This window comes from Xiphias gladius, chromosome 7, assembly GCF_016859285.1.
Source record: "Xiphias gladius isolate SHS-SW01 ecotype Sanya breed wild chromosome 7, ASM1685928v1, whole genome shotgun sequence".
Taxonomy (NCBI): domain Eukaryota; kingdom Metazoa; phylum Chordata; class Actinopteri; order Istiophoriformes; family Xiphiidae; genus Xiphias; species Xiphias gladius.
The window spans coordinates 10,212,246-10,239,699 of record NC_053406.1 but is presented as its reverse complement, the minus strand read 5'-3'; the positions used below and the strand labels follow the sequence as shown (position 1 = coordinate 10,239,699).

The 27,454-nt window shown below is 40.6% G+C and overlaps 1 protein-coding gene and 1 long non-coding RNA gene across 4 annotated transcripts in view; both read right to left on the bottom strand.

Annotated features, from left to right (window-relative positions):
- LOC120792372 overlaps positions 1 to 18,869 on the bottom strand; it is an 89,498-nt gene extending 70,629 nt beyond the window's left edge. For all 3 annotated transcript variants that reach the window (XR_005707796.1, XR_005707797.1, XR_005707795.1), the window contains exon 1: positions 18,780 to 18,869. This is a non-coding gene — a long non-coding RNA (uncharacterized LOC120792372). The remainder of the gene's footprint in view (positions 1 to 18,779) is intronic.
- A 3,174-nt stretch (positions 18,870 to 22,043) lies between these two features.
- Positions 22,044 to 27,454, bottom strand: part of LOC120792174 — a 39,580-nt gene continuing 34,169 nt past the window's right edge. Inside the window, exons 14-16 of the mRNA XM_040131241.1 lie at positions 25,111 to 25,257; positions 24,811 to 24,889; positions 22,044 to 22,122 (exon numbers count right to left, since the gene is read on the bottom strand). Coding sequence (XP_039987175.1) covers positions 22,044 to 22,122; positions 24,811 to 24,889; positions 25,111 to 25,257 — 305 coding nt within the window. The remainder of the gene's footprint in view (positions 22,123 to 24,810; positions 24,890 to 25,110; positions 25,258 to 27,454) is intronic.

Below are 27,454 nucleotides of genomic sequence, written 5' to 3'. Positions count from 1 at the left end.
TCCAAAACATGTAGACTGGGTAAACATCGTCCATTGTTCACCAACCAGAACGGAATCTGTATTGCTCCTTCTGAATCCATGGTTTGACTCCTTTCCAGCACCTTGGCATAAGCTTTCACAGGGAGGCCAAGCAATGTGCCACACTAATAGTTAAAACAGAACCTCCAGTGTCCTGTCTTAAAAATGGGAACAACCACCCCAGTCTGCAAGTCCACCGGCACAGTCACCCAACTCCATTCAACACCGAGGACAAGCCCCTCAATGTCCAGAGCATTTTGTGTCTCAGGGAGAATCTCATCTACCCCAGGCTCCTTGCCACTTCAGAACATTATAACTACCTCAGTGACCTTCGCAAGAAAAATGGACAAGAATTCCCATGAGCCCTCCAGTTTTTTCTCCACTACAGAAGAGGATGTGTCAGTCAGGTCCTCCCAGTGTACCTTCCACCATCTGACAAATAACCTCATTCGAACATTCAGTTTGGGAGTATTATGTGATTTACCAAAATTCCTTGTCTGTGTTTAAAAGTGTTATTGTGTTATAGTTTTATTTCACAAACAGGAATCATAATAATACAGTAATCTATACATGAGGCATATTATAAATTGTCATTGTTGGGGTATAATATATGACAAGTGATGCTTGGTTAGTATAATAGATGGACTATGACCTTATGATACTGTACTGTATATTAATCACCATAAACACTGCATTCATAGTACTTACAGTCAGCTTTATAGAACTGTCTGTTACTATAACTATCATTGACAGCAAAACACACACACACACACACACACACACACACACACACTAACCACCTCACACTCATGAATCTCTCACAGACTTAGGCTTGGATGGCTCATTGACTTGCCATTAAAAGAAAGAGCCTTCATTAGTTTGGATGTTCCTCCTAAAAGGATACCAACTGTGCATATTTTTGTGTATGTGTGTGTTTGTGGGTATCAGACAGTTGTTGTCTGAGACATATGCATCTAACAATCCAACCCGTCTCTAGCACAACATGCACCCATGAAGGCCTATTCATTAGCAGGAGGGGTGCCATTCCCCAGCACTTGGAAACTCAGTGAAGTGTGCATGACTGTGGCTGGATGTAGAAAATAAAAACAGATTGGGGGAGATTCAGGCGAACAGGATGGAAGAACGCAAGCGGAACATTAAAGAGCATTCCAGAGCAGAGTGTTAGCAAGAGACAATCATCTCCGGTCAGGGACAAACAGGATCGGAAACGAATTCAGGCAGAAAGCTCAGATATTTTCCAGGCTAGAAATTTTACAACAGGAAGGACAAATAATGACAGAAATTATGTTCATTGGCCCGGACATAATATAATTGTGAGTAGTCTTCTATGTCAAGGAGTGATTCTCTCTCACTGGTCTCCGCTCTCAGATCTGGAACTGTATTCATCAGTCAACAGTTGAATATTCATTGCCTTGTAGTAGCTGACATATATTTAGATTAGTCTCACCTGCTTTCCATGATAAAAACAGAAATACCACAAAACACTATTTGTAAAACAGCTACTAATAACAATCCTATAAACAACATGCCCATCAACTAAAAATTAGACAAATTACAAATATATCTATAGCAATATTAAGAGTCAAAAGTTATAATAACTCTGTTTAAAAAACTGAGTCACCATTATGTTCATGTCATATGGGAGTTACTTACTCCTACTAAAAGTAGCCTGATAATTAAACTACTTTCAGATTTCAGATTTTTTGATCCACTGTCAAAAAATGCTGAAAATGTCTTATTTTACAGATGCTTCCAAGATGATTGTTGATATAGCAGATGATGTCGATGATTTCCTGTGAATCCCTCATCCTGTAAATCCAGAAACAGGAATGGCACATTCTGCCACTGAAAATTAAAACAACTACTACTGTATACAGAATGATAATTACTGAATATAAATATACTGAATGGCTATTGTAGAAAAAATGCTGACTACAAATGTGTTTGGTTTTTGTTTTTGTTTTTTTTTTAATTTGAAGTAACTTTAATTCTGCATACTAAGCTCTGATTGGTCAACTGTTTCACCATTCTGCAAAAACAGCCGCCATTGCCACAACACCAGACCTACTTGAATCACTGAATAAATCAGAGATGTGGGTGGTGTTTCAATGTGATTGGATGATGGTACTTAAAAAGGAATACCAACATCAAAAGATGCTATATGTAAGTTTTTGCTATTGCTACATAGCCAACATTAGCTTTTATAGCTGCTTACTTTCCAGTCGAGCGAAACATTGCAAGTTCAGCATCAAACTTCAGTCCTTTACTCGCCAAGAGCTGTCTCCAGCAGTGGAAAGCATTGCCAAAGTAAACTCTCGTTTTGCTTCTGTTTCTATCACTTCTTCTCTTCTATTGAAGTTAGCATGTGGACCACCTAGCCCTGGCCTGTCCAGTCTCGTAATACCACTTTGCAATAGTGAGTCACTGTACCGCCCAGTCTGCCCTCATTCCAACATGAGAGGATGAAGAAGTAGTGCGTAAAGGAATGAAGTTTAATGCTGAACTCGCAACCTTTTTTTCTAGACTGGTAGGTAAACAGCTGTCAATGCTGACGTTTGTTATGTCACGATAGCAAAAAACGTACATATGGTACTTTTAAATGGACTGCACTTATGTAGCACTTTTTCTAGTCTTATCAACCACTCAAGGTGCTTTACACTACTGCCCCATACACCCATTCACACACACATTCATGCAGCCCTCTTTTCTATTGATACCGTTCTTTCTAACCACACACATACATACACAACGATGATACATCGGGGACAATTTTGGGTTCAGTATCTTGCCCGAAGAAACTTCGACATGCGGACTGGCGGAGCCAGGGATCGAACCACCGACCTTCCGTTTAATGGACGATCCGCTGTACCTCCTGAGCCACAGTCGCTCACATTTTAAAACCTCACGTCAGCCTTTACATGAAAGTTGGACTCAGAGTCTTTCCTATTTCTACTCTCGATCCTGTATGACATGAACGCAGTATTAGGGTACTTAGAGTAATTGGCTACATCTGGGTTTTTTACTGTTCACTTGCATGTAAACTTGTAGAGTGTATTTTGGTTGAAATGCTTTGCATTTTAATTGAAACAGCGAAATTGTGGGAAGAGCCTTAGTAAAATTAAACAGCTGAATATTTAAACAGCGTGAAGAAAGAGATGCCAGAAGTAGAGGAGTAAATGAAGATAAGCATCTGAACCACCACTAGTGCGTAAAGATTATCATCACCATTGTTAGGGCTCCCTTCACACAGCTCATCAAAACCTGGCTCAGTATAATGGTACTAAAACTCAGGATTAGTCAAGAGGACAATATTTTCAATGCACCAGGGTTTCCAAAAGCCCTGAATCATGGCTGTTAAACAGTAACTGGATCGTGGCAGTGGCAGATGTTACATGAACATGTAACATCTGCAGCATGAATTGTCCAGTAGCAGCATGTGCTATCAATGTGGATGATGATCAGGTTACTTCAAATATGACAGATGCATATAGTGATGGTAATGCTATAATACAGACACTTACGCTGTGTTTATGCTTTTCTTGAGTTGACGTGCTTTCAGGTTAACGCACTGTCACTTCTAATGATTTGATTGTCGTGACACTATCACACCAGCATTCAATTCACTGGCTGGAAGAAAAACAGCACTGAGTTCCTCTCGGGTAGCCGGCTCTATACTGATGTCAGCTGGAAACAGTAATGATTGGGATGATGGAGATAAGAGCTTGGGTGCCTTTATGACATTCATAGATCTTGGACATAATACACAGTGAATTTTCTATTTTTCTGCAATGTTTTTGGAGGAAAATAAAATTCCCCAATCACAGACTCACAACCACATTAACACATAAAAAATATGCAGTTAAGTCCTCGGAGTGTACATTGACACTCAGCCACTGAACATGTAAGTAATGAAATGTAAATAGACAGTAGTTACACCCATGCTGATATGTACGCATAAAAACAAACACACATTATAAATGCGCACCCTCACCACTTCACACAAAAGCACAGGGGAATGGAGTAAAACTAAACAAACACTGGAAGTTATGAAAAGTGCTAACGCCCTGAACATAAAGGTTTGAACTTGAAACTACAAAACAAAAGACCGGTTCACACAAAGCAAAGCAACTCTTTAATGTGAAAATGAAAGTGGTTCTCTCTCCTTTTACAATCCAGCACACATCAGCTTTGTTGGACGACAACCTTTTAACAAACCAGTTGTTCACTGCTGATCCTGAAACAGCAACAATTTCCCATGTTAAGTAGAAGACCCCGGCTGTTTGACCAACACCTTACACACTGACAAGGCCAACAACTAAGAGCATGACTTCTTACCATAGAACAGACTGGCCAAGTGAATACAGTTGATTTCCATTTTCCTTTTACCTCAAATCCACTTTGATAATCAAGGGGGCATGTGGCTAAAGTAGAAGAGACAGGATAAGTAAGGATTAAGGCAACAAAGACATGGATTTTGCACAAGTGGAAGACTTTTGAAAATTTTGCACATCAAGATTAATTACCCCATCTGGCCATTTAGCCAGCATTACAGCTGCAGCAATCACTACATTTTAATACTGGTCAGGTCTGAGTGCAACCTGTGTATCAGGTTACCAATTATACCAATATATACACAATAGAACACAGATGTATATATATATAAACATATACACACACACACACACACATATATATATATATATATATATATATATATATACACACACATATATATATATATATATATATATATATATATATATATATATACACATATATATATACACATATATATATATATATATATACACATATATATATATATATATATATATACACATATATATATATATATATATATATACACATATATATATATATATATATACACATACACACACACATATATATACAAACATGCATATATATATATATATACATACACACACACACACATGCGCGCGCACACACACACAGAGTATCTGCAATGAATTGAAATTGCATCATACAATTTGAATTTTCGATATTTTTTTTCCATTTGGATCATGGATTGCACCTTTAACAGTAACTGATTCTGTCTAGACTGTTACCCACGAAGAAAACCTCTGATGCTTTTCCGGATGTTCAAATAGTTTTGGCAAAACCATCTTTATTTGTAAAAATCAATCGCTTGATGCTGTGCACCTTTTATTCAGTCTGAATAGTTAATTCTATATTTTTTCCATTTCTTCAATCTTCTTTTTTGTCACTACATTTCTCTTCTGTTTGCCAGCTCAAAGTGAGAAACATTCTCTCATCTCATGTTCGCATCTTTTTCCACTTCTTGTCTCGCCTAAACAGATTCATTGTTATTGAAAGTTCCTCAACCATATGGGATTTTTTTTCCTCCTCATTTGACAGTTAATTTCTTTTATCTTTTGTTGCCAAATTACATCCTCCCTCCAACATTATTAGTACTATAAGTGGATGAATTAGAGAGTAGCAGGGCCAAAGTTATACAACTGTGTTTCAGGGCAACCCTGGCTCAGAGGGGGCAGACGCAAGAAAATTTAAGATATTTATGCTCAGTACTACCTAGTGACCTTTCTACAGTAGAGATTTACCCTCCGTGTATGTGATTCATGCAGTGCACTCACACCGCACAAAAGAAGTCTTCTCGATATATGATGGAAATGTAGTGCAAAGCAGTGGTCCACTAGACCATTGAGAAAAGAGGACCAGAATAAACATACCTTTTCATGACAGTAGTAGTAGCGAGTCTGTCTTAAATTTAGGGCCTGTCCTGTCTCATGATTTTGCGCTGCCTGTCTGCAGCACGCTGCACTTTGCCTGGACAGTATTAGGATTATTCCTTTGATCTGACAGTAAATTTATCAAATGTACAGTATAGAGAAAAAAAAAAAATCCCTTCTACGGTAATCTTCAAAATATTTACCCTTAACTGACAATGACACACTCCAGTGACATTGCATAATCCTGTATTCCAACCTTAACGTCTCTTCTCAAAGCTACTGCAGATCTTGCACTGTCAGCCCTATATCTTGATTAACAGAAAGGAAAAGATATTAATATGACAACTAAAAGCAGTAAGACAACTTATACTGATTTGAGATGATAGATCCCATTGTAATTTGCTTGTTTATTTGCTACTGCTACCTCTAAACGTTTATGAAGAAAAGACTGGAAAGACAGTTTCCACCTGCATCTGTACATGCGTACAATAGCATGTGCAATATCATTACTGATCTCAGAACGGTGGACACTTAGTCAAGCTTGACAAGCACACTTGTCTGTAGCTTGCTATAGCTAGTCACCCATAAAAGATTAGGGGGTGGGAAGCTATTTTATTGATACCAACATCTGCCTGCATGGCACTAATGTTATTATAACCTAGGAAATTTAAACATGGTGGTAACGGACAACGTATTTCCCACAGGTTGAGAATTTACTTGTGGTAGTGGGTGGCACAGCATATGACCTCAGAATGGTGGAAGCTGAGTCAAGTTGAGGGGAAGAGTGTAACCCAGGATACTTTCTGTAGCTACAACTTACAGATGTCCCCTAAACACCTTACATGGAGACTACTGGTAGACAACAATTTACCGATGTTCCCTAAAACCCTCAAATACAGGCTATCGATAGACGCCAACTAGGTGGCTGCACACAGAGAAGCTTCAAGTCCCCACTCAATTACTGCAGTGCACTCAACACAGACAGGTGGCCGCCCAAGTACAGCCTATGTATAGAAAAATCTGCAGACGTGCTGCTCAGGTGAGAAGCAGTGGCAATCGTGCCGAGAGTGCCAAACACATGGCATTCCTGGAATTTTAGCCCATGTAACGTAGAAATATGTGTCAGCATATTATTGGTCTTTCCAACCTTACTTGAAATGACCATGCTACAGACATTACAACTAGCACTTTCGTCATCTCTCTTCGTGAAATGAAGCCACGTTTAGGACCATTTATTCCTCTTCGCCATGACTCCTTCTTGATGCAAGTTTTCAGCAACCTATATGCATGAGTTTGACGTCATTGTTTTGAAATTTGCAACTTTCAGAATTAACTTTCAGATTAAAGGAAGTGATACAATTCCAGTGGTTCGGACTATTTGGAAGAGGTGCTCAACTGGAACTGGATCTCGATTCCCAATCCTGTCAAAGTTCCCAGAATTATCCACAATGCATCACAAATGTCCAAAAATTCTGCTCCCCCCTTTGCTTGACAAGTCCCATTCTTTGCCAATGGGACATGGCCACACCCAAGAAAATGACAGAAACGATAGCTGGTAGTCAACCTGGCTTCCAGAGACAATAGCCTGCTGCTGCCACAAGTAGGCAGTAAGTTACAAGATGAATGCCAACAGGCAATATCAGATCCTTTATGGGACAAAACGCTGTTCTGATATGTAAGGAGAGATATCGCTTCCACTTTGGTATCGTTCTTATTGATGTCTATTTTAAGCTTCAACCGGTCAAGCAGTGCTTGCCTTGCTTGTCCTGACGGCACGCCACTGGTGCAATGCATCCCCAAGAAATTTGGGTTGAGCCTGAATACAAAATATAGTAAATGTTCCTTATCACATGCTGCCATGCATGTCATTCAGCTCATTATCGTTTGCATTTTCAATGGATTTCAGTTTGCTCTCTCTCCAAATGCGTCTCCGTGCTGAGTAGGTGGATGAGCCTCATAAATTTGCTCTTAAAATGCTATCAGAGTTTTCCTTAATTATTTCCACTGCAGTCTCCATAATTCTCTACCCAGAGGAGGCTGAACAAAACAAGGAAAAAACAAGGAAAGCCTTGTGGAATTAAATGAATAATTTGACATTTTGGAAAATGCTCTTATTTACTCTCCTGCCAAGAGTTAGATGGCAAGATTGATACCACTCTCATTTCTGTCCATCACCCATGGATTAAGACTCAGTTAGTTTAGCTTAGGTGAAAGAAGGGGGAACAGCTAGCCTGGCTCTGTCCAAAGCTGAAAGCACTTTAAAAATGACAGTTGTTTCACAGGGAGTTACATGCTGTAGACATGAGCGGTATTGATCTTCTCATCTAACTCTTGACAGGAAAGCGAACAAGCCTATTTCCCAAAATGTCAGAATTTTTCTTTAAGAACAAAGATGACCTAAGAAGCATCAGCAAGTCACATAACATCCCCCTGTCCCACTCAGATGTCTGATGTAAAAAAAAAAAAAAAAAAGGTCCGATCCTGCCTCATTTGCCTTGCTACAGGTCAAACTACTTGAACTCAGACCTATGAAACATCCAGCTAATTTGAGAGAGAGGTTAGGATTCGGGGCCACTCAAGTAGTATCAACATCTGCTTGGTAAAATATTACAAGCTGTGCAATAGGAGAGGTGCTGCATGGCTGTCAGTGATCTTTTAGGGCACACGCAGTATTCAGCAATGCATTAATGCTTACTGATGAGTTTCTGTGTGTGGGCATACAGTACATATGAGGACAGTTTGACCTTTGCAATTGTAGTGGGGGTAGATGGATGAGCAGATGAATAATAGATAGAGCGCAAATCGAACACCAATCCTGTGCTGAGAAATTATCTATTCCCTGACTCCTCATGTTAATGCAAATGCTCACACACCAACACACGTTCGCGAACCCACATCCTCGTTTTACTGTATTCATGGGGACCTGTCATTGACATAATGCATTCCCTAGCCCCTTACTCTAACCCTACCCTAAACTAAACCTAATGTACCCTTACTCTTAAAACCAGGTCTTAACCCTCAAACAGCCATTTAAACTTGTGGGGTCCAGCATTTTGGTCCCCACAAAGCTGTCAGACCACACACATACAGTGGGCTCCACAGTCCCCACGGTGTAATGGACTGCATTGATCTGTTTAATTGCAATGTTATCTTGCTTTCTTTCTTTGCCTGTCCTTGGCCACAGTAATTCTCAGTATATCACCATATCTCGATCACTATACCATTTTGTTTTGTATTTTATAATCATCCCTATGAGGTAGATGTACCACTGTGTCACTTCCTCCTCTAAACGGGTTGCGCAATTTAACTCTTTGTAAATTTATATCAAGAATTCTAAAAGCAACACTCCGTTTCTTTTACTCTGTGTATTAGCATGTCCCCAAGCAAGATAAATACTGTTGGCACCTACAGTAAAGTGCGTGACTGTACTTCAAATACACACACCATTCCATGAATTTGTCTCCTGCTATCTATGCTGGAAAACATATCTGCGGAAAAAACAATTCATCTGCAACATGCACTCTGAATGAACCTGTCTCTCTCTGATATCTTTCCCCAACATTTCCCCTTTGAAAACACTAAATGGGCAAAAGAGAAGACTGCAGGGATGAGAGGAGCCAAGAACTGTCAGAAAAATTGTGAGTGGCACAAGAGAGGGACATGTTCGCATTTGAACTCACAAAAAAAAAAAATCTTTCTTTCATCTCAAAGACAAAAATTACAGTAATGCTATACCCCTAAATAGATGACATCATATTTCATTGCCTTGGTTACTCAGTCGCCCTGTTTCTATGGCGTCTCAGGGGGAACCGGTTTCAAAAGCAGATTTGATTGGCCGCTGGGGCTGCTTCCCTCTGTGCTGCTAATTAGCAGTCTCATGGCTTCCCTCCGGTCTGAAGTGAAGTTGGTGGGACAACAGGCTTTCATACTGAAATACACTCACTCACACCCACACACACATACACAAACGCACACAGAAACAAAGCATGCGCACAAAAACACATATGCACAAATATGTTCTCACACACAGAAACACACATGCTGCTCCAGTGTGGTGCTGTTGTGCGTGGTGTAGTCAGCGGGACAACTGCACTTGTGTGCTTTTATCATGCGAGTTCAACTTGAACACAACTGTCTCCCTCTTCCTCAGTCTAGGTTATACGTGCTGTTTTTCTCCCTTTGTGTGTCATCACTTCCACACCTCCCCTCTGCTTTACTCAGGGATATAATCAGAGAAACAACAAAAAGCTGAGGAATAAAGCGAAAGAGACTCAGCTCCCATTGCAAATGAATGGAAACCGAATGTGACAAAAAAATAACAAAATCATAGAAAACAGTCACTTGTTACAGCCCCCTTCATCTTCCTTTTTTTCATCTGTCTGTCTTTCTCTCCTCCTACAGAACCTCATTTTCCTCAACCCCCTCTTCACCTTCCTCTCTCTATGCCTCTCCTCTTTGCCTCTCCTCTAGCCTGCTTCTCTCCTCTTCATATCCACCTGAGGACTGCAAAAAGGAGAATAGCATTAACCCTGGGATTTCTACTTCTCACGTGTCATGCTACTGTGGTCTAAATTAAACGCAGCCAGTGTTTCCAGATACATATTTACAGTACACTGGTGGCAGAAAAGTCTGCCATGTTTGTGGGTAACATTAATAACCGTTGGGAAAACACGGTATGATGCAGCCATGTGTGAATGTTGTATTGAGGCAAAAGCTTCTAATCAATACATACCCTGGATCATAGGGGAACCGGGAAAGGAGTAACTAGGTAGAAAAAATGAAGAAAAAGCACAAACTTCTTTCATTTCCAATTTCTTAGATGGCATAGCTCAACATTGCTTATTCGCTTTTTTGCCAAGAACTGAATGATCGATACCACTCTCATGTCTGTATGGTAAATATGAAGCTACAGCCAGGAGCCTTTTAGCTTAGCTTAGTGCAAAGAGTTGAAATAGAGGGAAAAAGCTAGCCTGGCTCTGTGGTATCAATTTTCTCTGCGAGAAACACCCTAGACATATGCAGTATGTCTGATGTAATACAGCTGTGAATACTAATTATAACCTTATTCCACTGTCTGTAAAATGCTTTGTATTTACAGATGGTCCCACACTTCAAAATACAAGACCTTCAATTAGTGTCGGTTTGACGCAGTGGTGGATCTCATTTCAGAATGGAACCTTGATCAGATATTTAAGGCAGACCTAAATCTAACAAACCAGATCTCAGAAGCTTTTTCTTTCCCTTTTTCTCCATGCACTTCTTTGCGTCATGTCCTCCTTCAAACCAGTGTTTGTAAGGATCATTTAAAAGTAAACTGCCAATCTCTGCAGGCGTACATGCAAAAACCGATCAGTGTCAGAGATGATGGATTTCATATTCCAAATCAATAAGGGCTCATACATCAAGGCCCAACAGCTTCCAAGACTTGAAAGCCTGTATGCTGCGGGTGCTGCATTCAAGGTCCTGACTTTTTTTTTTTTTCCCAGAGCGATAGTAGAGGGCAGGTTAGGTGAGGGGAAAGCACTGTGAGTGAGAGGGGAAACTTAAAATACAGTTAAAGACATGGAAATAGGAGAAAGAATGGGGGGTTGAGAGAGAGAAGAAAATAGGTGGAAAGGATGCTTGTCCATAATTTTGAATGAACAAGAGATGATGTTCACAGGCTGTGCAACTATGTGGATGGGGGTTAGACAAAAGGGTCAGAGAAAGCTAGACCCAGAGAGGTGGACAGAGACAGTGAGAGATGTACAGCAGGTTAGAGAGATAATAAAGACATGAAGAAAAGTGAGAGAGCACAAAGGATGGAGGCAAGGAGAGGGATGTTTATCCTCCCCATGATCGTGTAGCCGTCTGTCTCTCATTTAGCCCAAGGTTCTGATTAAGTCGTTTGTGTTTAAAGAGGAGGAAGCCTCTAATTCCCCTCCTTTCATCTAACTTAATTATGTGCTGACATTCTCCCTTGCTTCCTTAGAAGGATAAAAGCAGCTTAAGCTTTTATGTGGAGCTTTAATGACAGCGGCGAGGAAACTTTACTCGCTGATTGCTTAGCCTTAAGTGTGTTTAGCCTAAACACAACGCTGCACCGCACACAGTTGTGTACACACTCTCACAGACACACGTGCTATATTCCACAGCATTGTCCCACACAGGCACACAGCGGCTCGTACAGTATGCACTCTTTCACACACAGAGCGAAACACAACAATGCTTGTTATGTTTAACTAGAATTCAGTCAGGGAGATAGAAACACAGTAGTGTTACATTACTGCCTTTAGGTGCAATCTCACTGTTGTATTGTGAAGCTGCTGGCACGGTGGCTCAGCGGTTAGCATGGTCGTAGGGTTCAAATAGGCTGGCCGGGGCTTCTCTGTTTGGAGTTTACATGTTTTAAATTTGTTTGTGTAGATTTTTTCCCTAACAAAAAAAAAAAAAAAGTGCAGGTTAAGTAAACTGGAAAATCTAAATTACCCAGGGATAATTGTGTGAGAGGCCACATGAAAGTAAGACTTGCTAAACCCCCACTGACCATCTAAACCTCCACACCTTAACTTTCCACCTCACTGCACATACTGTAAAGGGCACACTACTACTTTACTGAACGTAAATGGTGATGTGCACAATCATCTAGTATCACCATGATTACTCAGGATACTGCTCTGGGTTACACCAGCGTGTCCTGTACGACAAAATTTCACACGTTAATTTAATGGAATCCCTACAATCAGTGCGTTCACACACAGCATGCTCATGCTTTTGCAATCAAAGTATGGAAATGTACATCATGCTGAATATAGCATGACAACATGAAGGAAGGGTAAGATCGCATCACACAGCAAACACAAACTTTCACAGCAAAGAGGAGCATAACAAAAGCAGCTAAGCTTTTCACTGAAATATGATAAAGACATAAAGGTCACTTTCAAATAAGAGCCTGTCTCAAAGGTTCTATTCAGTGGAGGTAAATACTATCAAGGCCCCGGCTACTAGAATTCACTGGTTATTTCATAAACAGCTGAAAACACGAATGGTGTCGACTGTAAACACGGCAATCTGTCTATTGTGCACCCTGCTGCTTCTCACCCAGTATACTGTAAACTGGGTTAGGCCGCAGCCATTGGATAAGTGGTTTAAAAATTGGAAGGGTTTAGGGGGAAAAACATTTCAGTCAGCTCTCTGTGGATTTGATATGGAGAGAGATGCTTTCTAAGCTTTTTATAATGACAAACTGAAACAATTCAACAAATGCAGTGTTATTTTAAGAAGCATTGAAAATTAGGTAAATATATCCAAGATTTACAGTACCTTCCCCTTATATTGTGGATATATCTTAAATCTTTTATGGTATGTCTATTGATGACTTTTGGAGTTATTCCTTTGGCTCCATGTTGCACACTTATGTCAGCTTGTTCTGGTATTTGGTCAATTGATAAACCGTCTCCATTTCTTTTGAGTTTCCCCAAAGTTCCCCAAATCTAGATGAAGTAGAAAAGAAAATCATTACCTAATGATCTAATAAAACTGCAAGCATTTCTGGGAAAGATCATTTGGATGACACACACACACACGCTTGTTCTTCTATCTTTGTGAGGACACTCATTGACATAATACATACCCATAGCCACTTACCCTAACCTTAACCATCACAACTGAATGCCTAACCCCAACCCTAACCCTGAGCCCAACCCCAAAAAGCTGTTGCACCCCACAAGTATAGTAGGTTCCCAGTTTTAGGACCTCACAAACATAGTAAAACAAGCCCACACACACACACACACACACACAAACACCCACACACCCAGACACAACACACATTCACAGGGAGCTTAGTTAACATTCTGGACATGTCTATACTTCACAAAAATTAAATAAATACAAAAATCTTGTCCCGGTCTAAAAGTAAGTTTAGGGACATTCATCAAACTACTGTAGAGCATCGGCTTAACAGCCCTCAGCAAGAACTGTATCAGCTGTATAAACAGCGCTTCATCGGTGGGGCCAAGTCAAATCAGCAGAAATATCTTTAATTAGGATGACGGGAATGGGAATAGTCACACAGACAAACAAACAAGCCATTAATCACCTCATTGGCAGTCTCACACGCACATATATTTAAGGTGAAGACGAGGTGCGTCTGTGTGTGAGAGGATGCAGACAGAAAACTGAACGCAAAACTCAGAAAGACAAAAAGAGCAATGAGGGAGAAAACTTGATAAAGACAGTGAAATGAAAGTAGGCGAACACATTTTAAAAAGGCAATGAACAAGAGATGGATACTGAGGGAGACAGTAAAAGGAAGAGTGAAAGAATGACAAAGGGGGTAAATGAATACATTTCTACATTTCTCCGTTCTGGAAAACAGAGAAATGTAGAAATATAACGGAAAGCAGCTTAATGGAAGACAAGAAAAAAGAGAAGTGAATCCAGTTTGGTTTTATGCTGTTCCATTTGTTCATGTGTTATAAAGGCCAACATTCATCATCATCACCATGAGGAAGTTAATGAACCCCATTGACTTAGGAGCAGGATCCTCATCTGTGTAAATGGACCATAATACTCAGTATATCACTCACTCACACATCCCTCAGTTTCTGCCTATCTCACACACTCATAATGAAATACTCTTTCACTCATAGACACGGTGTTGGGCATGAAACTTGAAAAAGGTAATCAATTACTCATGGCATTACTTAATAAAAAGTATTTATATTTCTTTGCTAATTACTAAACAATTAAACCAATTAGTTAATTTACTCGTTACATTACCTTAGATACTCATTTCCAACACAAATGCCTTTAAACAGCTGCAAAGCCTCCACACCCACGTATCTAATATTCTGTATTTAGGGTTGGCCTCACAGTGAAGCTGGGGGTAAACACACCCTTCAACTCTGAACAAAACCAAGTGATTTCTAAAACTGTGATTACCAGTGGCTGATGTTAGCAAATCCTCTAACAGGACTCGAAATGTGAATAAAAGCCCCATTCAGGCACGATTAACATTACAGGGGGAGCTGGGTAATGAAATGTTCACTGGGCTCCTCTGTAACTGAACTCATCGTGAAATTGCAGGACACGAGCGGGTAAGAGAGTTGAATGGGTTGGTAAAGATACTGCGCGAGGTGAATTTGAGTCAAAAATCGTGGTCATCATTTAGTCAAATGTAAACACACAGGCAAGAAACACATCTAGATATCATCCAGCGTGAGGATATCATTATCTCTGATGTCCACTGAGAATAAGCATCCATAAATCTGTTTAGAAATTATAGAGAAAAGGACGCTTCAGACGCTTGCCTGGGAATCATCATGTTTTTAAGTTTTCTTCACTATTAAAATAATCCAGTGATCACTGTCTGTACATCCATGGGTATATTGCAAACAGGAACTTCTAATAGCTAATTGGGCATACTTTCAATGGTGCCAATTTGACTAAATGTAAACAAATAAAAGCCAAAATACACAAGGCTCAAAAGAGAGTACCAGAATCTATCTGCAGCTGGCACTTGAAAGGCACATTGGATGAGCTCTTGCTCTCCTGATGACTTTAATGTTTTTCTGGCACTATATTGGTTCCCAGTAGGGTTGAGCATGTTTCCGTCTATCAGATTAGCGAAAACATTTTTGACAAACTCCATTTTCACAAAAAAGACAAATTTCACACTGAGCTGTTTACTCCATCTGTAATGTAACTACTGCATTTCCAATTGTAATCATTTACTCCACTGGTTACTGGAAAAAGTAATCACACATTACTAAGTTATGCGCTACAGCCCAACATATTTCTATGCATATATACATATAGTAACACTATTACACATACATTAGGAGTCTGCATAAATATGTGTCTATCTCCTTTTTCTTATGTATATTCACAACAATGTAAGTTTATAAAATGTACTGCACAGCAAAAATCAAGCTTAATGCAAGATTCCTGTGCATCTTCAGCACTGACAAAACATGTTTTTCTTTTCATTCTCCAGCCACTTAATTTTTAACTCTAACAATATGACAAACCAAAACCTCGCTGTCTGTATTCTGAAATTGCAAAAATGCCATCCTCAAAAGTGGCATATTTTTATAATTGAGGTATACACAAGCACACACGCACTGTCGGAGTCTAATGGGGCCTGAACAAGGGATGCCTAACAAGGAACTCTAACAGGTGTTTCTCATTAAAGAAGAGAGAGAGAGGGATGTGAAGAGTGAAGGGGAGAGGAGAGAAGCAAAGGATGAGCTGATATATTCCCATGTTATTCATTAGTGTCTTACAGGCTGCTGATATTAATGATTCACTGTCCATAAGATTCCCCATCCCCACCATGTATACACACACACACACACACACACACACACACAGAATAAGCAAGCTCAGGCTCACAAACACACTATCACCCTTCTATCTCTCTCCTCTGCTCTCTGGCCTTTTGTGCTCTTTTAGCTGAAAAAAGATTCCTCTTTCAATCTTGACTGCCTACGCTTTTTGTTTTTTTTTTCTCAATTTTGCCTCATACCCCCAGATTAAAAAAAAAAAAAAACAAATACATAAAACTTCTCTCTCTCTTTAATGCAACAGTTTCAGCCTCAACTCTGCTGGTTCACTCTTAATATTATTCCTGCCATCTGTGTGTGAGGGTGTGTGCTTCAGGTTATCCCGTGCAGGAGTGGGTCAAAGACAGAACAGACTGTGACTGATCAAGCTGCAAGCAACAGGTTACCAAAACAACGTGGTCAAAGAAACCATATGAGCAACTAAAAGCACGTGACCACACGCCTTCACACACACACACACACACACACACACACACACACACACACACACACACACACTTCCAACTCTCCCAAGACCAGACGTTTTACATCTAGCCTTCACCTGTCGTAATTACCCAGCTAGACTGACTCGTCACCTTGGGAACTGCTCTGATAAACCCTCAACACCCCAAACCTGCCTTCCTTCCCCCATACCCCTTCAGCCGCCTTACCTATCCCTTCCCTCACCCACCACCTGCAGTGCTTCACTGCACATGGATGCCTCCGCTCCATTAGCCATTAAACTGGACTGCGCCATAGCCCACGTGCGAAGGGGGAGGTTCTCATTAAACACTTCAAGCCCCCGACAGAATCAATTACAGTGATCTATCGATTTGTCAGTGGGTCCAAGCGGCTCGGCCTGGGCGCCGGGACCTGCCGCTGAACATGAGGGAGAGGGGACAAATGAAAGGATTAAGGGAGAAAGAAACAGAGAGGTGGGAACATGAAAGGACAGCATTGGAGGAAGATGTAAGAAAAGGAGAAAAGAGGGAGGAAGGGGAAGATGGGTGTGCAGGAGAAAGCAGAGGAACACTAAAGAGGAGGAGTTCGGAAGAAATGTTGAAGGAGGAGTGATGGAATAATTGGAAGAAAGAGAGAAAGAGACAAAAAGGGAGAGAAATGTAGACCTGTAAAGGGGTCAGGGGAAAACAAGAGTGGAAAATACATTTCTTCATCAAAGTAAATAGCAGCCTACGTGCTAGTGCCGCCCCATTTCGTGTCCTCCGTTCACCTCTCTTTCATTTCTGTCCTCTCTGTTCTTTATATTTTCTCTCTTCATCTAACCCCCCCCCCCTCCATTATAATTTTCTCCACCTGAACTTTCGGCTCAGGGCGTACTGTACTTCCATCTCCAGCGTATGGGGTCATTTAAATAAGACAGGGCTATGACCTTGAAAGAATTACAGGGCCACAGCTTAGTTAAAGCTGTGTGCGTTGCGACAAGTGAGCATGCCGCAGGGACATGGTCAGGGAGACATGAAAAAGCTACATGTCCGCTATTGAGCTCATGCTTGTGGCGTATCTTTATGACCACATATGTGGTGTTCATACATGCACATATAAAATTTCACATTATCATCGCTCGCTATATGCCAGCAAAGCCGTCCCACACCTGTGTTATACTTCGCTGCTCCGTCTATTCAAAGCCCGGGAATAATAGGGTAGACACATACAGCAGCCCGCACAAACTAAGTAGGTACGAGGCTTTTTATGTTTCACAATGACAGACAACACGTATTCGCCTCCTTCTGTAATGAGGCGGCAGTGCTCCAATAGACAACATGGGACATGATTAGATGGCACATCCAGAGCAAATACGCCTCCAACCTGACAACCACAGACGGAAAGAAGCCAGTCATTCGCACATCGGTGATGTAGAGAGCGTACTTGAAGAGGCGTACAGGTAAAATATAAGGAGACAAAGAGTAATCATGTTGTGGCTGAGCAGCAGAGACAAGCTGAGCGCAAGTGCGTTCCCTGCACTTATACATAAACATACGCGGGACAGAATACTAGAGGTGGGAGACACGTTGATATAGAAATACCACACTGTGAGACTCAATATTCTCAGCCATTTTTATTATGATAATATCAACATGTTTTCCTTATCTCGAATGCTCAAATTTGGGTCTGAGCATTTCACACCTTCATTAACGTGTCAACTGAATTATTTATTTTTTTTGTTTGTTTTTTGGGTTGTTTTTTTTTTTTTGTCTGCTACCGAATATATATATTCTTCTCTGTAAAACACATGTCCTGTTTTCTTCACTGAGAAAAAAAACAACAACCATAAATACATTTGATATTTGTATGGTTTCACGAGGGAACCCCCTATTATTTGCATTGATCAGTCGCAGTGCAGTTAGTTCCGTCTATGTAAATGGGGAACTCGTTTCCACAGCCAATCAAATCTCTGCATAAAGCAGTAAAGTCGCCTCTCTGTCATTGGCATACAGTCCCTACATCAGCCAGACAGCAGCTTTCTACAGAGAGCTACACGCTCTCAGCCTCGACCCACAGTAGCCTTCCTGTTTTGATTCTCCCTCCTCTCTAACTTACCCACATGAACACACGCCGTGTCCTGCACCTCATTTTTGTCAAATCAGCAAACAAAACAAAAGCAAATTTCAAAACGTGGGGCGGGGGACGTGCACCGCCAACATCAGTCAGCTGCAGCTCGGTAAACAGCGAGTAAACTCACCTGCATGTGTCACTTCGGTCCGTTTAGGCGCTGGTGCCACCGCTGTCAACACACGATCTGCCCCGGACATGTGGGCTACAGCACAGGATTACTTCGGTTTGAGTTCCCCTTCCGGAGCAAAGCTTGAACAAGACCTTTTTTTTTTTTGCTTCTTTTCGATTGTAAAACACAATTTAGGCCTACAGTATTTTAAAAATGACTAAATGTGATTTCAGTTGGACTTGTCTATACTTCTGAAAACACACAGCCTAATTATGTTGCCAGATTATATACTGTATGCATCAGTGTCGAAGTATTTGGCATAATCATTCAATTTTTACACTATCAACCAAATCTACAGACAACCCTGTCTCCAAAAGATATGTTTGTATACTACTAATTTGCAGCAGCAAATGTGTTTCAAATAAAAACTGTATTATGCTGCCCAGAATATGTGTTTGTTTTTTTTAATCAACATGAAAAGGATATTTAATAAAGAAAGATTTTCAATGAGCATATCTGCAAAGTTGCCAAAGTTTTCAATCTGAACGTATCTGCAGAACAACGGCTGACAACAGATGTAAGTTATCTTACAGTATTTATTTGTGGCAACTAAAGCATGATTAACATTTTATGGTTATGTTTAGGCAAATCAATGCACTTGGTTAAGGTTATGGAGGATCTTGGTCTTGGTTGAATAATAAGTCAACACTGACGTGAAGCCTGAGAAAGGCCATTTTTCAATATTTAACCAAAACCACAAGCCACCAACTTGTAACCGGTGAGCACAGAAACGATGTGTCCTCCAAATCATGTTTGGCAAAACCATTTTAATAGTGATTAAACATGTTTTTCAGTGACAGGTTAACATATAAAGAACAGAAGACTAGAAGTCTGCCGTAAAATACTGAAAGAGGATTCCCCTGAGAGTTCAGAAAAAGGCTAATAAGAGAGTAATAAGTAGGAAAAACAATCCCTTTGTACATTACGAGTGCCCTTTCCTCCATTTCACAGTTTATTTGTGGACTCGAATTGTCACACACAGATGCAGTAGATGTCCCTTGCAGCTCACTGTAGGTGACGTTTGGGACCCTGTGAACAAGGGATTCCTCTCAGGGCGTTCTGTGAGAGGAGAATTGAATGGGGTTTCATCAAAAAACAAGTGGACATGCAGCGAGAAGCCGAACCAAACGCTTCCACCGTGCAATTTGCTGTACAATAAAATGCCAAAAGCCAAGAAAGCAAAATAACTAACATGGTAAAAATCACAATTAATAAATGTCCACTGTGACATGTGTTATGTTTAAAAATGAAAGCAGTTCAAGATTTCCAACCAAAATTCATCTTTTTCAAAATAAAGTTTACTGAATTTTCTCTGACAACATGCAACATATTTGTCTACTTTTTTACAACACACCCAATCTGACCTCTAGACCTGAGAAGGGTCAGTTAGCATAGTGGAGTTAAATATCAACTCCTCCATTTTCACTGTCTTTCTGAAAGCGTCAGCAGCATCTCGGGCAACTCCAAATCTAACAAAGGTCAGCTCTCTTTCTTCGTTCTCTTTCCCTGTTTGTATGCATGTGTGTGTGTGTGTGAGAGAGAGCGACAGAGAACGAATGAGAGAGGAAGGGAGTGCACAGATCCCAGAGTTGTTTAAACCCAGCCTATTGATTCAATATCCATCAGATTTATGTCTCTGTTATTTTCCTCTCCTAAACAGTAAGTGATAAACTCAGTGAAGGACACAATAACAAAGATTTACCTTTTCACCTCTCTCTCCTTGTCTATCGCTTGGTCTCTCAGTCTTTCTCTCTCTCTCCCTGTGATATCAATCAGCCTTGTGGTGATTGCTGTTGGATTACAGGGCTTTTGCTGTCCTCTCCCAGCGATTAACGTTGGGACAAATGAAATACCATTATACCCCCCCTCCCTGTGACTGAAGTAAAGAGCAGGGCAATATGCACACATGCTCGTATTCACACACACAACCACATGCAGTGAAAAAATTACCCTTTATCTTAAATTCAGTCACAAAGATGGTATCTTTGACATCCATTCTGCCTCTAAGATTCTGTAAATTTTTTCGAGTGTGTAATACAAGCGTGATTTTCTCCTGTGTCGACCTGTTTGTCCTTGTTTGATTCTCATGTGCAAATCGGCTGGATATAAAGTGGCGGATGGTGGGTTGTGAACTCAGCTGAGGACAGTGGCAGCTATGATAGATTAGGACTGCCTGTGGGGAGTAATGCAAAACAGCAGATCTGAGAAAATAAAAAAACACAAATACACACACTCACACACCAAAGGTGTTTGTACATATTCACCACAGAGACGACAAACCAGTTCCAGTGCCTTGTGTTTATCTTACCCTACTCCTGCATGGAGAGATGGCAGCAGCAGCCGTTGGCACAGTTCCTTTTTTCCTCCCTTACAAACATAATTTAACACCTGCAGGAGCCTCCTCAGTTTGTGTGTGTGTGTGTGTGTGTGTGTGTGTGTGTGTGTGTGTGTGTGTGTGTGTGTGTGTGTGTGTGTGTGTGTGTGTGTGTGTGTGTGGACAGCCTGACCTGATCGAGGGCCACCCTAACGTTATTAAAAAACAAACTGATGACACCAGAGAAAAACGCCTGCCTAACCCCTGTGGGTAAAATTGGTACAGCAGCCAAACGTCCCTCAACGTCTGTCCCTTACACACACACACACACACTTAGAAACACACAGTCAAAGGGATCCAAGCAGACCCCTGCTGAGAATTAAAACAAAGTCACCATTTGTCACCATTTGGTCAACTCCCCTCTTGTCCTCATCTTTTGCCTGTCTCTTCGTTTGGTTTTTACCTTTAGCTAATCCATTCACAGGCATGTATCTACTTTCATATATAGGAGTAACATAAATATAGTGCACAGAAAACATGGACACATTCAAAAAGAGAGACAAATCATACATCAAAACAGCGTTTAATCAGTTTCAAGCAATGTTTTTCAAAGCATTACATCTATTTGCACAACAAGAGTTCAATGCAGATTTAAGTTTAGAGGTTGTAGGGCATCTGCATCAGTCTTTACACCACGTGAACACAATTTAAATCACATCCCCTGTATTTTTGCTTGCTTCATGCTCTCATAAATATGTATATTTGTGTGCATTTCTTCTGATTTTGGCTTTTCTAACAAGCAGCAATGTGTGTGTGTGTGTGTGTGTGTGTGTGTGTGTGTGTGTGTGTGTGTGTGTGTGTGTGTGTGTGTGTGTGTGTGTGTGTGTGTGTGTGTGTGTGTGAATATCTCAGGGTAGTGAGAGGACACTCTGCCAGTCTGTCTGTGCAGCCTCCTCCTCTTCCTTTTGTTCCTCTCTGACTCTGTCCCTGTAAAACCAAATCCACCAATTAAAGACAGAACATTTAAACATTCACAGCCCTCAAATACCAGCCCCTGATTAAAGTTCAAATGTACTAAACCTTTTACTAAAACCCCACAGAGTTTGCTCCAGACAACATTGGTGACATGTATCAGACACACCACCAGCTGAAAGTGCAGTTTGTGTGGCATCTGCATTGGTCATCACCAGGGTTGGGGTTTGACAGCATTTTATCAAACCTGAATCACATTCTGAATTAACATACAATTCCAAGTTGTTAGATACTTTGATTTTTGGGTGAAATTTCTCTGCCTCTAAAGAACAGGAAGACAAAAGCATAAATGTTGTAAATAAGAAGGCAATGACTGTTTTTTAAATACTCTCATAGAGGAGGTACAATTTACTACACCAATGGGACCTTCACAGTATTTTATTGAGACATTTAGGAGAAGGACAGCAGGCATATCAATATCAGAGGAGGAGTTGATCTATTGGTGTCACCACTGCCTGCAGTGATCCTCCAACAGATGCAGTGGCCCGGGTTTTATCATAAAATCTTTTCTTTTATATTTTTTTATGTCATGTTTATTAAAAGTTTTGGAATCTCATTACGTCTATTTTGACGCATTTTTGGTGCCTTTTCTTTTCTGAACTTGTCCATCATAAAGTCCACAACTAACCTGTGCCTTTTAATGTCTACTTCATTTGTCGAATTACATAAGTAAGCATACCCACTCAATGTTTGTATTGTAAGCTACATGCAGATTTTGTACCTGCTAGCACACCGCCATCAGGCTTCAAATTGTGCTGTTATGTGTGAACTCCTAGCCCTGGGTGTAACCACTAACAAGAGAGCAAAAGCTGACATTCAGATTTTACAGGAAGTCAGTCAAAATAGTCACGGAGGATCAATTACAGTACCTGTTTTTCATGTTTTGAATATATTTAAAAGTTCAGCTTTTAAATATAGTTCAGCTGAGGTCTGAGTCCAACTCTAAATGTCAATATATACATACATGTAAATTAAATTCTGAATATTACAGTATCATGCCAGTGAACACAGACTAAGGTGTAAATATACCTCAGTCTCTCAGCTAATAATAGTCAGGCTAACATGTCTAACTTGAGCTTTTCATTACCAATTTAAAGCTTCTTATTAGGTTATTGTAATTCCTGTGCTATGCAAACTGTAGATGGGAAAATCAAGTCCATGTGCGAAATATTAATGTGATACTGACTGAAGGTTAGATCAAAGACAGCCAATAGCCTGAGGCTACACTAAAGCACATCCAGACAGCTGGAGGCAGCTGAGTCAGACCTAAGGTAGATGATGTATAGTCATCTGGAAATGAGGTAACATACAGTAGGCTAGGTCATGGTAGAAACACACATCAATGGATGCCCACATACTGCACGTGAAACTCTGTTTCCAAGCATTCACTTGTGTGTTGTGAGAGTGTACTTTAGATTGCACATGTCCTGTTGCTGTCATATTTACTAAAATAAATGTATATTTTATAGATTCTATACGGGAGTGAGTTAGACTATTGCTTTTGGCTTCATCTGGGATAGCAAAACATTTGGTCTACGGTACAGAATAGTGGGTCCATTTCAGAACTAAATTTATATTTCCCTATTTTGATGAGTACCGTAAAATAAGGTTAAAGCTATGATACAATTCATTATCCCAAGAGTCGCATGTTTCGAATATTCTTTGAACTGGATATTGTCACAATGACCAAAAACTGCATGACATGAGGAAAAGTGATAGTAACGACAAAAATGAAAATGGAACTATTAGAGCACAGGTATGCCAAACTAGTCCGATTAAGTGCATGTGCGTGTGCATATATGTGTGTGCATATGTGTGTGTATGTCTGAATGATCTAAGGAGCTGTTTTGGGAGCCCTCTGTGTAGTATGTGTTAATCCGGTTATTACACGTCTCAATATGATATTCACAGTGCTCCGCTCGGTACAAGGCCTTCAGCGCTGATTATGCCCGCTACATGCACACACACAAAACATCCACAATGCACAGACCCACACACTCAGTTTCTGATATATGAGAAAAATAAATTGACACACTCTCTCTCTCTCTGTCCCACGCACATACACACATGAAGCAGCACATTAAGACCCGATACCCATCATGCTGTCAAAGCTAAAGTCGTTCTGCTGACTAATGATCCATTACACTCTCCACATATCTGACAGAGAGGGGGATTGACAGAGCACAAAAAAAGAGGGATTACCCCCCCATCGTGGCCATTGGGATGGTAGAAGAGTGTAGGGAAGTGTACAGGACGAGAAAGCAATGGATTACATGCCGATCATGGTGAAAAGACACAGACAAGAGTACAAAAACAGAATGTCACAAGGCTACACTCAGATTCTCAAAAGGAAAAAAGTGCATCGCCTTTCAGGATATTTCAATTCAATCAATCAATCAGTTCAAATTGAATTTGAAATTTTAACAGCTACCTAAACTGCAGCTAGTACTGTTAAGTTCTAGAGGGCATGCAAATGTACTAAGTGGACGGAATGTGATATATTAACATTTCCTGGTACAGTAACAATAACATATGGAATTGAGTTTAATGTTGAGGATGAGGTTATATATCTTGTGTGCCTTGAGCAACCACAATTATTAAGTGGGAGCGGGTTTAGTGTGTGTGTGTCTGTATGTCACCCACCCTGTCAAACGCTGATTCCCATGCTGATCTTGACTTCCGCTGTTTCTTGTGCCAAACACTGAAGCATGCGTCCCTGTTTCTGAGGTAGACATGAAAGGAGGCTAATGCTTATGGCCTTATTTTAAAAACATCATCACCATAATAGTTCACAATTAATCAAACACTACTGTGATTAACATCAATACACCTGTGTTTGGTTATCATTATCGAATTCAAAGTAATATGATGAACATAGGTTTCCATACCATGATAGTGTGTTTGAATGTATGACTTATGTGTAATGTTTGTGTGCATCTGTACCCTTGGCCAGGATCCGGAGTTCTTGCTCGAGACTGTGGAGTGTGTGTGCAGTTGTGTCATTGTCCAGGTCAGGGTCCTCACAACCAGTCTGGTCCACACTACAGATCTCCATGATCTCTTGGACTGCCCAGGACAACCGACGAAACCCTGGGCCCAATTCTGAGCCCAGTTTGGGACGAGACAGGCAGGCAGAGAAAGTAGGAGATTGGGAATGAGAGAGGGAGGGAAAGACAGGTGCTGGGACAAGACTTGGGGTTGTCCTGGACGGATGAGACAGAGTCGGTGAGGACCTGCCAGACCAGCTTGACCCTGAACAAAAAGCAAAGAGAGAGAAAGATGTAACAAGATGGGTGGATAAATGTATCAGTGCACAGAACAATAGATGGAAGGATGTAACGATTGGATATGAGGACATAAAAACAGCTACTGAAAGTGTGAGTGCAAGAAACAGTTAAGAAGAGATGTAGACAGGAGAAAGAATGAGGAAGAAGGGGAAGGGTTTTGCAGCTCAGGACTCAAGGAAAGAAGACAAGAGACAGGAGCGATCACAACAGTTAGTGGAATGGCTAGTGTCTCATCCCACTCTACTGTGAGCCACATCAAATTGAATCTGATTGAACATCCATCCCCACCTGCTCACTGTAAATTACATTGAGGCCCCCATTGAGAAGCTATGATGGTTTGGATGTGTATGTGTGCGTGTGGCACACCGATTCCTCATGCTGCGTGCTGTCTAACCAGTTTGAACTCCAGTGTTAAGTCTTTCATTCTTTCAATCTTCCATTGACTCTTACCTCTACCTTACCCCCCTCTCTCTCCTTCCTTCCTCTCTCGGTGCCTGGCTCTGTCTTTCAACTGGCACAGAACTTCCACTTAGTGTTTTACAACCACCTGCGCTGTGAAACTAAGCAGCATGAGGAATAATACATGCAGTACAGTGCTGCTAACACGTGGACTCACACATACATAAACTCGTTGACTCAATTTGCTCCCAAGCAGATACAAAATACTGTATATCTAGATTTCATTTACTGATAGAGTTATTTATCAGATTTAAAATGTATTCAGTGTAAAATGAGAGAAAGATTAAAATGTGATCGCTCCAAAATGCCTCCCTCAAGAATTCATTAGGAAGGTCAGGATTCAGTCTTTCTTGATTTGCAAGCAGTGTATGTGCAGTATATTTATAGCTTCAAGTCATATTAGGATGCAATCAGTAACATATGCACAAATTATAATGTCAGGTGTAACTCTGGTCTATGCAACACACGTGCTTTGTACTGTCATAGCTAAAGTCAATTTTAAAAAAAGTAAACCAAATGCTGTAAACTTTAAAAGGAGCTCCCCACTCACAAAGATGCTCAGGGGCAAATAGCTATTTCTTCAGCATGCTGTCAGGCAGCACACTGGAGGGGCAGTGACGAGACAGCACAACGAGGCACACAACTTTCCCGAAACGTCTGTGCCTCGGTTCCCTTGTGGAATTAAAAATACGGAAAACATGAGCACTCAAGTGTCCTTCTGATACTATAAATAAATATGTTGAAAATGTTTTGAGCTATTCAGTGGTTTTTCAAGGGTGGACCTTCTTTCACAATATTCAACTTAAATGTAAGTAACTTTACTACACCTTTAGTCAAGTCAGCACAATGTTGACATCAAAGCCTCAGACTATTTGATTTTGGAGGTGAAACTACAAATGAACATAGTAAAGAGAGGAATAAAACATAAAAATGATAGAGTATTCCATAAATTGGTAAAAGTTTGAGGAGGTGACAAGAAAGAATGGGTAAGATTCATGAAGAAAACAGCAAGGCTAAATGGTTTGACAGTGTGAAAAGAAGAGAGTTGAGGAATGAAAGGGTCGTACTTAAACACAGCTGTTTACAGTAAAATAAGTGAGGAAGGGAAAGATAAAGAGGGAAAGGGGAGGAGATTGATTAGCAACTGGGGGTGTTAGATATATCACTGACTAAAACTGATCATCGTCTTGTCTCTCAGGTGTGTGTGTGTGTGTGTGTGTGTGTGTGTGTGTGTGTGTGTGTGTGTGTGTGTGTGTGTGTGTGTGTGTGTTTGTGTGTGTGCGAGTGTAAATGCAAACGTATCAGCATAAACAGATACTGCAGTGTTTCCTGGAGTGAGATACAGCATGATGCCATATTCCTGGACCAAGTCCCAATCCTGCACGTGTGTGGGTAAAGTATATGTGTATATTACGCATATGCCTGTTTGTGTTTGAGACTGATACAGTATAATCTCTTTTAGAAACCTGCTTACTCTGTTCCAAGAAAGTGTGGCTATATTCAGAAATGAGGTGTATTAATCGTGTATGAAATGGAGTTCT